General features: G+C 44.9%; 1 protein-coding gene across 4 annotated transcripts in view; it reads right to left on the reverse strand.

The window, feature by feature from the left end:
• chd3 (chromodomain helicase DNA binding protein 3) overlaps positions 1 to 15,797 on the reverse strand; it is a 59,435-nt gene extending 43,638 nt beyond the window's left edge. For 2 of the 4 annotated variants that reach the window (XM_040043472.1, XM_040043471.1), the window contains exons 1-10: positions 8,785 to 10,142; positions 8,510 to 8,639; positions 6,380 to 6,549; positions 4,476 to 4,745; positions 4,164 to 4,367; positions 2,552 to 2,775; positions 2,341 to 2,472; positions 1,602 to 1,701; positions 333 to 524; positions 42 to 242 (exon numbers count right to left, since the gene is read on the reverse strand). In XM_040043472.1, coding sequence (XP_039899406.1) covers positions 42 to 242; positions 333 to 524; positions 1,602 to 1,701; positions 2,341 to 2,472; positions 2,552 to 2,775; positions 4,164 to 4,367; positions 4,476 to 4,745; positions 6,380 to 6,549; positions 8,510 to 8,639; positions 8,785 to 8,940 — 1,779 coding nt within the window. In that variant the 5' untranslated portion in view covers positions 8,941 to 10,142. The other 2 variants (XM_040043474.1, XM_040043473.1) reach the window with 2 other exon arrangements.
• Positions 15,798 to 15,837: the final 40 nt, after the last annotated feature.

Below are 15,837 nucleotides of genomic sequence, written 5' to 3' on the forward strand. Positions count from 1 at the left end.
GGTATCGTGTTTTCCCGCTACTGCTAACGATCCCTCCTTACCCTCAGTTTGAAGGTCTTCTTTCCTCCCTTGACGGCCGTGTCATCAAAGGAGAACTCGTTCTCTCTGATGATGGCTCGGCTGTCCTTGTCTCCCGTGTACGTCACCACGTAGAAATCGGGGGCCCACATCTCAAACTCCCTCTCCCAGTTGATGATGGTGGAGAGTGGAGCGCTGACTAGAAATGGACCCTTAGTGTGACCCTGAAGCGAGCAGAGAGGGAAATCAGTACCGTGTTACACAGCGAGACTTTAAACAACGTTAAAGGAAAAAAGCAGAGATAAGGTCAGCACCTCTTTGAAAAGTGAATAGAGGAAGACGATGGTTTGGATGGTCTTTCCCAGCCCCATCTCGTCCGCCAGGATGGTGTCAGTGCCCTGAGCCCAGGAAAACCGAAGCCAGTTCAGGCCCTCCAGTTGGTACAGATGTAGCGTGCCGCCCGTTGACGTGACAAAGTCTGGCTGCTCCTCGTATTTTATTGTAGGCTGAGGGGAACAAATGAGAAAACGGTGAGGAGATACGACTGGGTTAACTGGAAACTCTAAATTGTCATAGGTGTGAATGTGGGAGTGAATGGTTGTCTCTGTCTGTGTGTTAGCCCTGCGACAGACTGGCGACCTGTCCAGCGTGTACCCCGCCTCTCGCCCTAAGACAGCTGGGATAGGCTCCAGCTCCCCCGTGACCCTGATAAAGGATAAGCGGAAGCGAATGGATGGATGGAAATTCCTTTACATTTCCTGAAAACATCTGGATTACCAAGAAAAAACTAATTTCATTCATCAGTCTTTGTTTATTTTCTGTAAAGGTTTTGACTGAAAGGTCAAATTGTGTCTGTTTGTTTGTATTTTGACTTATCGTGGTTTAATGCACACAGATTTGTACATGATAAAAAAAATACTGGCGGTCGCCAATGCTACCACTCAGCCTCCTCGTAGTGTTTCCTGTGACTGCGGTATAAATTTGAAAAATCCCAGGCAATCACTGGGATTTGAACTCGTCCGAGATTTTTAGCAGATGCACTTATGGTACAGATTTTAAACTCCTATGTAACCTACTGAGTTGTCAGATTTACAAACCTCTCCACGCTGGCCAATTATGAGGTTATGAATCAGAAACTGTTCAATAATCTACATTTTCAAAGATAGTTTTGAGCAATATTACCAAGAGAGAGGCTTAGATATGCAAAATGAGAAATATTGGAAAGTGTGGTTATTCTTGGCTGTCGGGATTCTCGGTCTGAGTTTCTGGCTGATTTTTTCCCATGGTGCATCGGACAGCTTTAGTAAAACTATTAGTAAAAATAATCGAAGTCAGTTCACCAGTAGTGTGCTTTTATACAATAAAGATCCTTAAATGTGTACAATTTAACACAAAAATAAAGGGAACACATTGTAAGGGAATCCTTACAGTATAGCATATAAAAAATGTAAATCTGAATTTCAGTATGTGATTGTTCTTATAAGAAACATTTAATAACTTTATAACAAAAAAGAGTGACTGGCTAACAGCAGACAGCAGCTGCACACTTTACAATACTGAGGGCAAAGCCACAGTTTACTCACATCAGTGAGTGGTGAGCCTGGAGACTCATCTTCACCCTCATCTGAGTTCTTGTTCCTTATCTTCCTGGGTTTGTCTGGGTCCTCCTTCATTATGGCGTCCCTGTTACACAGCAGCAGAATTATTGCCACGTCGCTGACACTAAGCTGTTCACTCTAGCAGGGATCCGATTCATCAAAGGGAGATGAGACTGCACGAATACGTAGGGCAGGTCTCTGTGAAGCGGCTAAAAAACACCAGCGGACTTGCTTTAACCTCCTAAGACCCGAACTTTTTCATTGCACGAAATTTTAATTTCTCTTTGCTATTTGGGCTGATTGAGACCTGATGAATGTAAAAACAACGAATGATCTTTTTACCTGATGTAGTTTCTGAGAAAAGTTATATCCACATATGAGGAGATTTGCATTAAATTTCGATAGAACATTATAAAGTCGCAATTGATGTGCAAAACTCTTTATTTGGTGTCTGAACACAGCAGGATTTTTCCTGAGTACAAAAACAAAATGAGAAACAGCAGTTGTGCCCCTTTGAGCAATATGGTTCATTTGTTACAGGCATACGTCTTCCTGAAACTGTTAGCATCACTTCAAAGTCAAAAAAGTAAAAGATTTCAGAGCATGAAACACGAAACATTTCAGGTGGCAGTGTAATGTCCTCGTAAGTGCATATCAGGCCCTTGTAATGCAAAATGGTTTTAGGAGGTTAATAAATGAGAAATACCGCATTAAAAACAAATACCTGTGTTTCCAGTAGCTGGCCTTGTAAATTGCAAAGTCGGGGATATCCATGTCGTCTCTCTCCCATGTACACTGGTCGTAGGCGAGGTCTCGCCACTTGACCAGGTAGTGGTATATCCCCTTCTTATCCACACTAGCAGGGAGACACATGATCACAGTTAGTGGTCCTTCACAAACCTGACCTCTGCGTGCTTGTGTGCACGGCTCTTTACCTGTGATTGATGATCCGGTGAATCATCATCCACTCGGGCTTGATGCCATATCTGTAGTATTTGTCCTCCATGATGGCATACTGGGGGTCTTTGGCCCTCCTCTTCTCGCTCTTTCCTACTCCATTCTCATCCTCTCCCCCCGAGCCGTAGTCCAAGCTGGGAGGCTCGTCCATGTCCGTCTTCCTCTGGTAGTTTCTATACATGACCGAGTGGAAGATCTCCAGCTGATGAGACAAAGACATTAGTTAGGTCAGATGATCATTTTTCAGGTGAGGACGTCCTAGATTTGTGGTTTTCAAAACCATTTTTTTCATTGTTTAGCCTTGGAAAAACGTGACCCTCGTCATAAATTGTATTCTAAATATGGAGAGCAGTTGTTTATATTTCAGCCACGGTTTGATTTCCATTGTTAGATCTTTTAAATCTGAAGCATTAGAGACTCAACACAGGAGAACAATCTAAAAAATGTAGAAAGCAGTTTTTGCTGTTTTGTGTATTTTCCATAAATCTGGTGAATACAAAAATGCTGAGTAAACACTGCAAATGACATGCTGAGTGCAGTTTTTAAAGTAGAAAGGAAATTTAAGGGAATAATAATCTTTAGTGATGGTGATGATGTACGTTCATTTACAAATACCATCTATGGCTGTAAAAACAGTCGCTAAAATATGTGTAAACAGTAGGACCGCCCTGTGAATAAAGCTTCCAAGGATCAGTTTAAGATTCTTGGGGTCGAGCATTTGCTTATGCAGATAATCGCATGCGCTGCACTCGTGGTTCGCCTGATAGCGCCCATTCTGTCCCCTTTAAGACGCCTGTGTGTGAAGTAGGTCCCTTGTTGAGGGAAGAGTGTGCGAGAAGCGGCTGCAGCCACAGAGATGATTAAGCAACAGTTACACATGATATACATAGTTTCAGTGTAACAGCAATCCAAACAAGGTGGGAGGTCTGGTGTGGGCTTTCTCTTTCATACTTCTCCTCCAGGGTGGGCAAGCAAAAGTTATTTTTTGTGGTTATTAGCTAATGAGCCAGGCTAGAGTCAAAACACAACTGCATTTTAACCTCTGAAGGACATGTAACAAGTAAAACTCTAACTCTGTAAGTTTAAATATGTCTTTTAACAACAACAAACCAGGCTGACTACCTGAGACGGCTACTTCAGTGGTTACACCTTGCTGGGCTGGACCCAGTTTAGCCTTCAGAACGACTTTAATTCTTCACGGCACAGATTCCACAAGGTGCTGGAAGTCCACATCGTGTCTACGTGTCTAAAGGCATAGAGTTGCTGCCATGTGTTGACTTTTTAGATATTTTTGTACTGGTATACCTGATGGCCAGTGTGTATATAAGAAATATCAGTTATTTGATAGGGAGCAATACTGTGAATTTAATTTAATTACTTTATTAACATTTTTGCTACGGCATGTTGTCAAAGGGATGTACATTAGGCTGCAGGAGCTTGATTAAAAAGACAGATGTGTGCTGTCTGGTCCATTACTCTGACACATGTGTGTGGCTAAAAAAAAGAAGAAGAAGAAATATTTGGACCGAAGAGGGGGAATCCCTAGAAAACAGACTTGCCATTATTTGTGGTTGTGACTTTCAGACTCACCTGCAGCTCAGTGATCCAGGTGCAGTGCCAGTAGGACTGTCCGGTCAGCTTTACAAAGAACTCCCTCTCTGCCCTGCCTTTCATTGGTGGCGGTGGTGGGGCGTCGGGTGGAGCGTCGGGAGCGGGTGGAACAGGAATGGGAGGTGGAGGCTCACCCCATCGCCAGTGGAGGATCTTTTGGACACGTCCCTTGATTGGCGGACACTGGAGCAAAAATGCATTTTTAAAATCACATCAGTTTATTTAAGCGAGAAGATGGAAATCTGTGAGGTATAGATTAAAAAAAACACTGTGACAAGAGCATCAACTGACCGTGCATCGTGGACACAGCCACTCTCCGTTGGGAATCTCCGGCAACGGTGGGTTCAGACAGTGGATGTGGTAGGAAGACGTACAGGTGTCGCAGCACAACAGCTCACCTCCGTCTTTACACACCCGACAGAACTCCATGTGGTCGTCATCTTCCTCCTCCGCCCCAGTGGCGACCCTCACGCCGACCTCTGATATCACTCTGTCCTCGCTGTCCTCCTCAAAATCCTCAAAGTCTTCGTCTTTTGCTTCCCACTGGATTCCCTCTTTTTCCTGAAAGAAAGCGAGAGAAAACAAAACTGTTAAACTGAGGAACATCCTGAACACATGAAGTAAAAGGAGCTTTTAACAACCACAAGATGCTTATTGAGAATTTTGTGGTTACATATTAATGACTCACAGAAAGAAATTAAGCTGCTAATGTCGCCAGCTGTTCATTGCACTGAGAATCCTGGCTCCCATTGACTCTTTTAGCCTTAAGTGGGAATGTGATTGTGAGACATAAGATAAGCGGGAGAAGGACCTTTGCTGGAGCTGCTCAGGTGCTGTTTTAAGTAGGCCTCCGTGACTGTGAAGGATGGAGTTTGTGGAAAATAGACCACTGCTCCAAGTGAGCCTATTCTGGGTGAATAAAGGTTAAAAAAAGAAATACCTGATTTATGTAACAGCTGCAGTATGTAACCCATATTTGGGGTCTACTATCCCTGTGCAACACTGACAGCTAAAGTAAATGTCTGCTATCTCAGTCACTACAGACCCAAGCTTATATAAAACACAGCTTTGGCAACTACTGTACGATATTAAAACCGGCATTTGCCAATTTGTAAATGTAGCCTGGTGACATATAGGGAGCTAACACTCCGGAGGAAAGCAAGCAGCTTTTCGCCTTGCTGTGCAGAATAAAATGAGAATGTGAAATCGTTTATTTGCAAGAACCAGTGACTTTCAAACTGCAGAATGGTTACACGGCATTACAAATCATTGCTTTTTGAATAATGCATACATAATTATAACATGGCATTTGATTTGATTGTTGAAATGTTCACGATTAATGAAGTGGAAATTTTGACTGTGCTATAGCACCTACTCGGGGGAGTCGAAATTTTCCAAAAATAAAGGACCAGAAAAAATCCCCAACCCTTTCAAAGTGTAAGTATCTCACTAGCACGTCAACAAACACCTTGAGTGTGACAGTTATACTGCTCTGATACAGCTCTCCTTCAAATTCGATGCCAGTCTACCACTTCTTGGTATTCAGGGATGCTTGACTCAGATAAACCTGACACTTGCGCTGAATAAACAGCAGGTAAAAAGCTTCTTTTCAGCTTCCTGTTTGTCACCAGTGCATGCCCTTTCCCTCTTTTTCTCCGCTCCTCCAGTCAGTTAGCTAAATGACATTTAAGCGCAAGTATCGCTCACTTTGTTCACACTTTCGATATCAATACCAGGTCGTCCCTACAGATAAAAACACGTGACTCATAAAGAAACTAAAAAGCTAAACCAGTCGAAACAATCACATAAAATTCTACACAGTGGATTTAATGCAGCAATTTAGTGAGCAGTTTCACAGCACCTTAACTGACTAATCTCAGAGATCTGATACCAAGACTTCGCAGCATCTAGAAATTAGCACTGAGCAATATTTGTGCCATTGCTGAATAGATTACACCCACATTTGGCGACAGTTTTTTGTTGAGGCAGGATGTCTGCACGTAGCCGCTTCCCCGCTCAGATTTCTGATAAGCTTAAAGGGTTTCTACTCATCTGATCCTCCAAGAAAACAAGCTTTAATTAACAATTACAGGTGTTTTTGCTGCTCAGGTAGCCACGCAGCTCGGAGATAAGTTGTGGAATAAAAACGATGCAAAGGAGACGGGAAAATAAAAAACAGGAGCAGTTGTACTTACACAATGGGGACAGCTCCACTTGCCCTCGGGGGCCTTGTCCAGCTCAGGCTCAAGGCAGACGAGGTGGTACGCTCGAGGACAGGTGTCGCACAGGATGATCTCCCCGCCCTGCTGACACACCTCACAGTAGTCCTGGTGATCGGTCTCGTAGCCATCCCCTTCCTCTTCACCTGGGAAGGGAGATAGCAAGCACAGGGCGAGTTGACAAGCACTGACAAAAGGTCACAAACCATTTCTGTGTTTTTCACCCCAAATAACTGAACTGCTCATTTTTCACTTCCAACTATAACCATGCAGTTTCATGTGTAACTTAAAACAAGTGCAGTCAAATGTGAGAGATGTGCGTGACGTTTTCAAGAACACGGGGTGAAGTTTTAGGTACGTGCTGCATGTTTGAACTTTTTCAGAACTAAAAGAAAAACTGAAAAACGCAAGTGAAACACTTGAAGCTGCTCGGGTTTGCAGCCCATCTGCACGCTTGTAATGCAGAAGGTTTGCAAATGATCAAGTTTTGGCCTTCTTGGCAAAATGAAATCACGCTACCAGACGTGACAACAGTCAGATTTAGCCTATGGATGCACGTGTAATGAGTTTGGATTAAGTGCAGAGTCTCAGTTTGCATTTGGGGAGTGAAACAAAATAGTGCATTCATCGCTGAGAAACTGAAGTCATTTTTGTACACAGTGCCTTCTTTCCATGGCCTCAGTGTAATTCACACACACAAAATACACCTGTCTATGAAAAAGGCATGTGTTATATTTTTATGTTATTTCTTCACTAACTAAAAATGTAAAAGGTCTTTCTTTATTCCAGTAGTTGCATTTGTAAGCTGTTGATGTGAACTCACAGCATGTGATCAGCGCAAGTGAAACAAGTTCAACTTCAAGATTAGAGTCAAACTTATATCAATTTTGGCAATTTAAGAAACTACTAAATGGGAGGTAATAATATGAGGGACTGCTAAATACAATAGATGGTTGCCTAAGCAACTGAGCTCCGCTACATAAGGAGACCTGGACGTCCAGGAAAGACAACAGTTGTGGATGATCATAGGATCCTTTCTACGGTAAAGAAATGTCTGTTCACAACATCCAACTGAGAAAACATATCAGGAAGTAAGCATATCTTAACTTGAGAACAGATTTAATGAAAAACAAACAAACAAACAATAAAACATAAGCTATCCCAGAATATGCAAAGGACCAAATTATGTCTAAAAACCCCTTTGGAGCAGCTCAGGAACAGCATTTTTGGACACACTAATCTGCCCCAGAATAACAGAAGAAAGAATTGTGAAGGCTGCTCCTTCTGCACATAATCAACATAATCTGTGAAACGTGGTAAAGACAGTGTGACGAATGGTTACCCGCAGCTTCCAGTGACACTGGGCACTATTGTTTATTGATGATGGGACAGAAAACAGAAGCAGCCACATTAATTCTGAAGTGAACAGAGCTTATTGAAGGTTAACAAGTGGCAGAGCCAATCACCTGATCGCAACCCGATCGAGCACGCATTTCTCATCCTGAACACGCAACTGAAGACAGAGAGACACATTAACAAGTAACTAAAGACAGCTGCATGGGGATGTCCATGCACTCCAGGCTACTGGAAATCAACATTTGATTTTTGATTTTTTTTTATGTTTTATGTTTATGCATCTCCAGTTTTGTGTTAAAAATAGGAGACTATAAAAAGTCGAATTATTCACTTTGTGCAGTATTTTTGTTCAATCTGCACGCTGTCTCCATTTTAACCAAGCTCCAGTAATATGAATGTTTTGTTAAATAGCTGCTAAAAATATACTCCAAGAGTATACAGACTGTGACTGTATTCATCTGCAGCTGGAAGCGCCTTCATCCTCTGCCTATCTCATCCCTCACACGGTTCAGTCATCGCTCCACTGCTGTTAATACTGTTTCCCAGCTCAGGTTCATCCTTTTAAATACACTTTTATCAGCAAAGAGAGAAGATTATTGTCTGAACCAGAAGAGTTGAGCTGCATTATTCCTTTGGATTCCAATAAGCCAAAGTAAACTTAACAGTGGAGCTGTAAGATGGATGTGGACAGGGAGGCTGTAGATCATTTATAATTATGTGCTGTACGTATAACAAGCAGGCCGCGCTTACTTTTCTTCTTCTTCTTGGCAGGCCGTCCGCGCTTGTTCTTCTTCACTCGGCCAGAGCTGTCAGAGCGAACCGAGGAGCTGTGAACGCTGGAGTCCTCCTGCTCAGACTCGTCCTCATCCATATCCTCGCTCTAGCAGAGCACGAGAAAGCACGGGGGCAGTGAGTGAAGGGAGGAGAGACAGGTAATGAGAAACAGAGGAAAACAACAGGGAGCGACGCTGTTTTTAACTTCCACCGATTCAGTGTTTCACGAATACTCTAAACTTCACACTCACCGAGCAGCTCTTCTTCCTCTTGGCACTGATAGGTGATAATTTAATACGGATGGGTGCCATCTTTTTAGCTTTGGCTACGGCTGAAGCCTTTTTCTTGTCTGGAACTCGAGGACTTTTACTGCGCTTCTTGTAACCCTGGACCTGGACAGACAGCATAACAAAGAAGCTGTATCAGTGAGCTGTATCAGAAAAGGGATAGAGGTAAATGAGAGGTTAGCATTAGTTTACTGCTCTCCATTAGCATGTACAGCACATGTGCAAAAGTCTCGAGCCACCCCTCATACCCTTAGATTTTGCTAAGAAAAGGGAAACAGGTGCAGCAGTTAGTTGAAACGAGCAAACATACATGGAAATATATTTCTATTCAGTTTGAAAGTCAATATTTGGTTTGACCACCTTTATTCTTAAACTCTCTTAGTCAGCTTTCCTGTAATTTCTTTAAGTAATCTTCAGGAATAGTTCTCCAGGCTTCTTGAAGGACTTTCAAAGCTCTTCTTTGGATGTTTCTGCCTTTTGTTCTGTTCTCTGTCAAAATGATCCCACACTGCTTCAATAATGTTGAGGTCCGAGCTCAGAGGAGGCCAATCTATCACTGATAGAGTTCCACTGTGTGTTTTTGTATCCAGGTATGTTTTTACAGCATTGGCAGCGTTTTTTGGATCGTTGTCATGCTGAAAAATGAAGCTGCTGCCAATCAGATGCTTTGCAGGTATTGCATGATCTAATGGATCATCTACGTTCATAATTCCACTCATTTTGACAAGATCTCTGACACCACTGGGTGAAATGCAGCTTTAAACCATGACAGTGCCTCCACCCTGTTTATAAAGATGGCTGTAGACACTCACTGGTATACCTCTCTCCTGACCTCCTCTCTGTATATCAACGATGATTTGACTCAATATTTTTAAATTTGGATTCATCACTCCATTAGACCTGTTTCACAGTCCAGTTCTTGTGTAATTTGACATACCCCAGTATTTTGTCCCTGCTTCCCTTCCTTAAAAATGGCTTCTTGTGCAGACAGCTGACACTGGTTAGGTGTTAGGTGCCTTTTTTAAGCATGATGATCAACAACTCAGTGTTAAGTAGTTTAAACAAACAAATAAAACCATTTCTCTGAAAGTGATCAGGAACTAGGATTGAAGTAAAAATTAGTTTCCAAAGAAAGATTTTGAAATACTTTCAGAAAGTACATTTACATAAAAGTCTGGCTCCTTGGAAACAAAATCTAAAGAAATGAGGGGTGGCTCAACATTTTTGCGCAGTTCTGTAAACCTAACATCGGTCAACATCTGCTGTGTTCATCGTGTGCCTCTAAAACATCTCGTTGCCCTGGTCCTAGTACAGGAATGGGAAGACGACAGACCTTTGCCCTCTTTTGTCTTGGCTTTTCTAACAGGCGGAGGCTGAGGTGGCGGTTCAGGTGAGGCGGTCGCTGCAGAGACCTGCTCGGCAACAGCGATGGCAGCGGCAGCAGCCGCCGCCGCCACAGCTGCAGCGTTGCCCTTGAAGGGGTTGTTAGAGCTAAACTCCCTCCACTTGACCCCCAGGATGGTCATCATCTTTGACATGGGGATCTTAGGGTTCTTCTTGGCGATCATCGGCCTAAGAGAGAGCGTTGTGAGAGTGAAACCACATAACCAAAATGAATAAACTTTCACCTCCATCAAGAGAGCCAATCACCAGGTTCATTTGTCAATTAGCTTTCCTACCAGCTGCAGACAATTTGGCTGAACAGGCGCTGGGCATTACACATTACTTATGAGAGTCAAAGCAGGTATGAGTCAGCCCCAGAGACCGAGGCTCAGGCTGCTGCTGACACAGTGTTACATGTAACACGGGGGCTGCTGTCTCATTTATACAAAGCTGGGATGATAAAGACACAGCTGCCACAGGGGGACAGAAACAAGTAATAGTAGTCAACCCAGGCTACTGGCGTCTGTGCTAACAGACACTTAACAGGAGCTCTTCTTCATTAAGGAGGAAGCAGTGTCACCAAAAAGTATCAAATCGTTTTGACATCATCATTATTATTATTAAGGTTCGTTTGGTATTAATAGGTTCAATTCCTGTCAATGAAACCGTTTCATTTGCATGTGTTGTAGAATCAACCATATATGGACGTTTATTGATGTTTCTATTGTATCTAACCATCCGTTTTACTGCTTATCTGGGTCCTTGTCCCAGGGGGCAAAAGTCAAACAGAGTTGACTAGATCTCCCCTCTGTCTGTCTCTAGCCACCGCCTACAGATTAGGGACCATAATGAAGCATTTCAGTCATAACATACAATGTCTTCAAGACATCTTGGATCAGGCATGAGGTCACCAAGCCCAAAATACACCTCACCACGAAAGCCATGAGGCACCTTAACTCAGAGCATCTCCAAGATGAACAAGCTTCTCCTCAAGTTTAGAAATATTTCACAGAAAGCTCCTTTCTGTCTGTCAGCTAGACGCCAGGTAAGAACTTTGCCTAGAGGCTCAGCTCTGTCATCACCACAACAGACCAGGTGGGCACCCGTATCACCACAGCTGCTCGGGATCAAGACCCTCAAGCACCTGAACTCTGTAAAAGTTAGCCAGCCAAGCCGAGGACTCCTCACTCTCCTAACCAGCCTCGTCACATGAGCTGAGCAGTTACAGTAAGCTTACCAGCAGATGTAGACACTGTGGGGGAGTAAAGAATAAAAACAACAAGCCATAAGTCTGTGAAGGTTCTCAGTCATCCAGGTCAACGTAGTCAAAGGAGCTTGCAAAGAAAAGCATCTGGACTTCTTTAAGTTGCTTGAAGATGCTTCTCGGATAAGAGGTGAAACGTCTTCAAGCAACTTAAAGAAGTCCAGACGCTTTTCTTTGCAAGCTCCTTTGACAACAAGCCATAAGCACACTGTCAACACCCACATAGTTAGCAGCAGCACTTCCACTCCCATCAGATCAGCTAACGGGAATCTGACTCCACTCTGCAACTCAAACAGAAGTTAGAATCAAAAGATTTCCAAACTGCACCCCTGCAGTGCACATTCACAGCGAGTGTGGGGAGCTAATGTCTTTTGAATACAGGCATAATGACACGACATTTCCAGACAAACGTTCCCACAGGACGTCAGCACTCTTACTCGTCTTTTACCCTGAAAAGCGAGAGAAATTCGAATGTCGAGCACCTTTTTTCTACCTGACGACAGCTCATCAGAAGTGAGTGGTCTGAACCTATTTAACCATCCAGTAAACCTAATCTGTGGAGCCTATTGGGGAAGGTTTAGCTGTCTTGATGTCACCCACCCACGTGAGAACAGAGAGCAGGCCGTACCTCATGAACTGGCTGAAGGCTTTGTAGTTGGTGAGCTCCCTGTAGTCCTCCTCTGTGAAGATGTGATCGACATCCTCCAGGCCCCACTCCCTCGCCAGCTGGGCCGAGGTCTTCTGTTCTAACGGTTGCTGAGAAGAAAGCAGAGCATCAGACCGTGAACAAGGGTGGACTCGTCACCGTTGATCACTGTTGGGGTTTTTGGGAGTCAAGCGAAAACGTCTTTACCTTCGTTGTTTCCTCCTGACTGCTGTCTCGATCCCCATCGTCTTTTTTCTTTTTCTTGGTTTTCTTCTCTTTCCTTTCTTTATGTTTCTTCTTTTTCTTTTTCTCACCAGATCCATAGTCGCTGGCAATGCTGTCCGAGTTCTCGCCGTAGTCTCTTTCTCTATCCGAGTCTCTCTCTACATCACTGTCCTGTGCATGCAGCGAGAGATGAAAAACAAAAAAGGAAGAAGAGCAGTTAAGACGCTGTAATGTGGACGTCAAACTTCCAAAATCCACAGGCCGAGGAAACTCACGATCTTCTTGCGTTTTTTTGCTTTGACAGGTTTCCCTTCCTTGTCTTTCTTTTTTGTGTCCTTCTTCTTCTTCGGCCGGCCTTTCTTCCTCAACGGGACCTCTCTGTCTGATAGCTCTGCCTCTTCCTCTGAGGAGGAAGAGAGAGAGAGAGAGAGAGAGGGTTAAGAAAGCGTGGAAGAAAAGACAGCTATCAGAATCAGCTGAACATTAATCTTCTCAAAACGCTCCCCGACAAGCCCGCTAATCCCAGCTGAACATAATTACACATGACAAAGGCTGCACGATAGCCACACAGTGGCATCGCTGACCTCTGACCTTGTCTGAATTGTGACACATGCTAAATTAGATAGTTTGTCAGAGCGCTCTAAGTAGATTTGACAGCCGGTTGTTGCAGCCTGGGGATGTAATTGGTTTATGGCAATGCAAAGGGTGATCATTACCCTTGTTAAAAATAAAAAAGAAAATAAAAACAGAGCCCTGGGGGAGGAAGTGGTGGTGGTGGGGTTGTTGCTGATAATCAATGGATACATCCTGATGAGTTGAGGGAGGATTTAAATTGATAAAACTTTTATTTCAGGGAAGAAATAGTCTGAAAACCTCAGACAGCTCAGAGGGGACTGAGCCACTGTGCAGCAACTGAAACCAGCTGACATTATGTGGCATAAGACCTGAAAATGTCAGGCCAGTTATTCCCGATTTTACGTGGGAATCATCGCAGCCACGGGGGGGAGAAAGGAATTTAACCTGCAGGCCGACCTGGCTTGCAAATGACAAGAGAAACACAAGAAGACGAGGGCAGGTACCAGCCCGGGCTTCGCGGAGAAAGCAGCAAAGCGTTGAAGCATAACCAAAATATGGGCTGCGGTCTCCGCCAGCCGCTCGTCCCGTTTCACAGGCTGCGATTTGTCGGTTTTTATTGTCTGCCTGCCTTTGTTGGTGCGCGCTCCCCCCACCAGCAACAGCAGCAGCAACAGCCATCCCCCCACCTCCTCCTCACTCCCACCCCGTCCACCAGCCAACCCCACTTCCCGCGTCTGCGTGCAGCGTTCAGCCGCCGAACGCACGCCGGGGGCGGCAGCGGCACGCACGCGGGGCTCGGTGATTCAGAGGCCGCCGGAGCGGTGAACTGGAACGACTTCTCTCCCGCTCAGGCCCCCTGACCACCGCTGTGACCGCTGCTGGAAACAAGGTCGCGATGGGGTTAAGGTCCTCCCGCCGGGAGGCCTCGACACTAATTTATCTGTCTCGCACTGCGTGACAGCAGGTCCACGGAGCCCTCGAGCTAATTAAGTACAAAAAAGAGCGCAGTGGGATGATTTGTGCAGGCTGCCGTCCTGACACTCGGAGCTCCGAGCTGACTTTTAACTCTGCTTCAGTCACATCCAAACCAGAGCTCACAGTACAGCCCACGACGGCAGCTTTCAGCCGTGCATCTGATCTCCACTGTTGCTGTGTGGTTAACCAGCCTCCACTCTCTGCACCCTTCACTTTCACTGCCCCCCCGTGCAAGTTCACTGCCACAGAAACTTCCAGAATGTCATTTAGTCAATCATCGCCTGACGCGATCGATATTTGTATGTTGCTGCTGCTGCTGCGAAAGAGGGGCGGTTAAGAATCAGAATGGGACACAGACACAGTAACACCCAGCTCCGAGGCGCCAAACATGCCCGATAATAGACGTTTAATACGGGTAACGACCGAGCAGGTCCTCCGGAGCTGAACGCAGTATGGGTACCTTTTGCAAGAAAACAAGCAGCATTCGGGGCAGTGCTGTCCTGTCCTGACCTATCACAGCGACAACCAGGCAGTTTGTGCCTCTCGCCGCGATTTCACACACTCGCCCGGCTCTGTGACTGCATCGTCTCCCCAGACTGCTATCAGATTTATACATAGCCTCCGGCCAAGAGGAGAGTCCATGCTAGCGTGTGTGCCAGTCCTTCAGGGCGACCTCATTACCCCCGCAGACCTCTGCTTTTTAAAAACAATTTGCACGTCCTGCACGTCCAAGAACCCCACCAATAAAAAAAAAAGCAAGGGACTATTTTTTTTCTTTTCAACAACTTTTCACGGCTGTGAAGTGAGATTGCGACGAAGTGAGGGGGGGAGGCAAAGCCACAACAGCGGTGCCAAGTTCAGTTTAAACTTTTGCTGGGGATGCTAGACGCAAAGAGGAAGTGGAGTGAGGACAAAGTGCAAAACACAGCAGAAACACATCAGTAGGTTGTGTGTGTGAGTTTGTGGCGTTTTTGTTGCAAACTGGACTTGTGTTTGCACAGCGCGCTCTCGCAGCTGCAAATATGGCACCTACAGCAACGTATAGCTGCCATAACAGGACAGCAGCCTGAGTGCGGCTGTCTTTTTTTAAGAGGAAGGAAAAAGTGTTAAAGGAGGCTTTCTTTCTTTCTTTTTTGTTGTTGTTGTTGTCTGCGCGCACTCGAGATCTCGCTGCTTTCTACTGTACCGATGTGGACCTGGATGGGATGTGTTGGAGGAGGGGGGGGGGATTAAAAGAAAGAAGATCTGCGGGTTTCGGACACTTCCATCACGCGCTTTTCTATCTTATATCTGTGCCTCTAAGAAAAGCAGCAAAAAAGCGCGCGTGAGTGTGTGTATTTCTTATTTCGTGTGCGCGCTCCCGACCTGTCCGCCAGTTTCCCGTTTTTTACTGTACCTGGCGCGGCTGGTGTTGCAGTTTCCCGAGGCGCCGCCGGCGAGTTTATGTCGCTTGCGTTCTCGTCCAGGTCCCCGTCGTCGTCTTCTTCATCAAAATCTCCTCCCTCGGAATTAACCACCATGCCCTCGTCTTCCTCACAGGACCGGAGAGGAGAGGACATTATATCCCTGTCATTGGATCCGTCCTTGTATTTAAAAAAAAAAAAAAGAAAAGAAGGAGGGAGAAAGAAGAAGGAGAAGAAGAAGAAAGGGGGAGAAAAAGCGCGTTCTTGTCCGATTATATGATATTTATTTAATATTCAAATCGGCTCAGGAAAAAGTGGGGGGCGTTTTGGAATATTTTACACCAAGGCAGAGCAACAAAGATGGCCGCCCTCTTATATTTATTTTTTAACAACCCCCCCAATAAGAAAAAAAAATCCCCTTACATAAAAAATGGCTGACTATATTATTTCAGAACGCACCCCCCTCCTCCTTTCTCTCTCTCTCTCCTTCTCTCTTTCTCCCTCCGCGCGCCCCCTCCCTCCTCAAAAACGTACACATTGTTACA

This window comes from Simochromis diagramma, unplaced genomic scaffold (genome assembly GCF_900408965.1).
Source record: "Simochromis diagramma unplaced genomic scaffold, fSimDia1.1 OVJJ01000656.1, whole genome shotgun sequence".
Lineage (NCBI taxonomy): Eukaryota > Metazoa > Chordata > Actinopteri > Cichliformes > Cichlidae > Simochromis > Simochromis diagramma.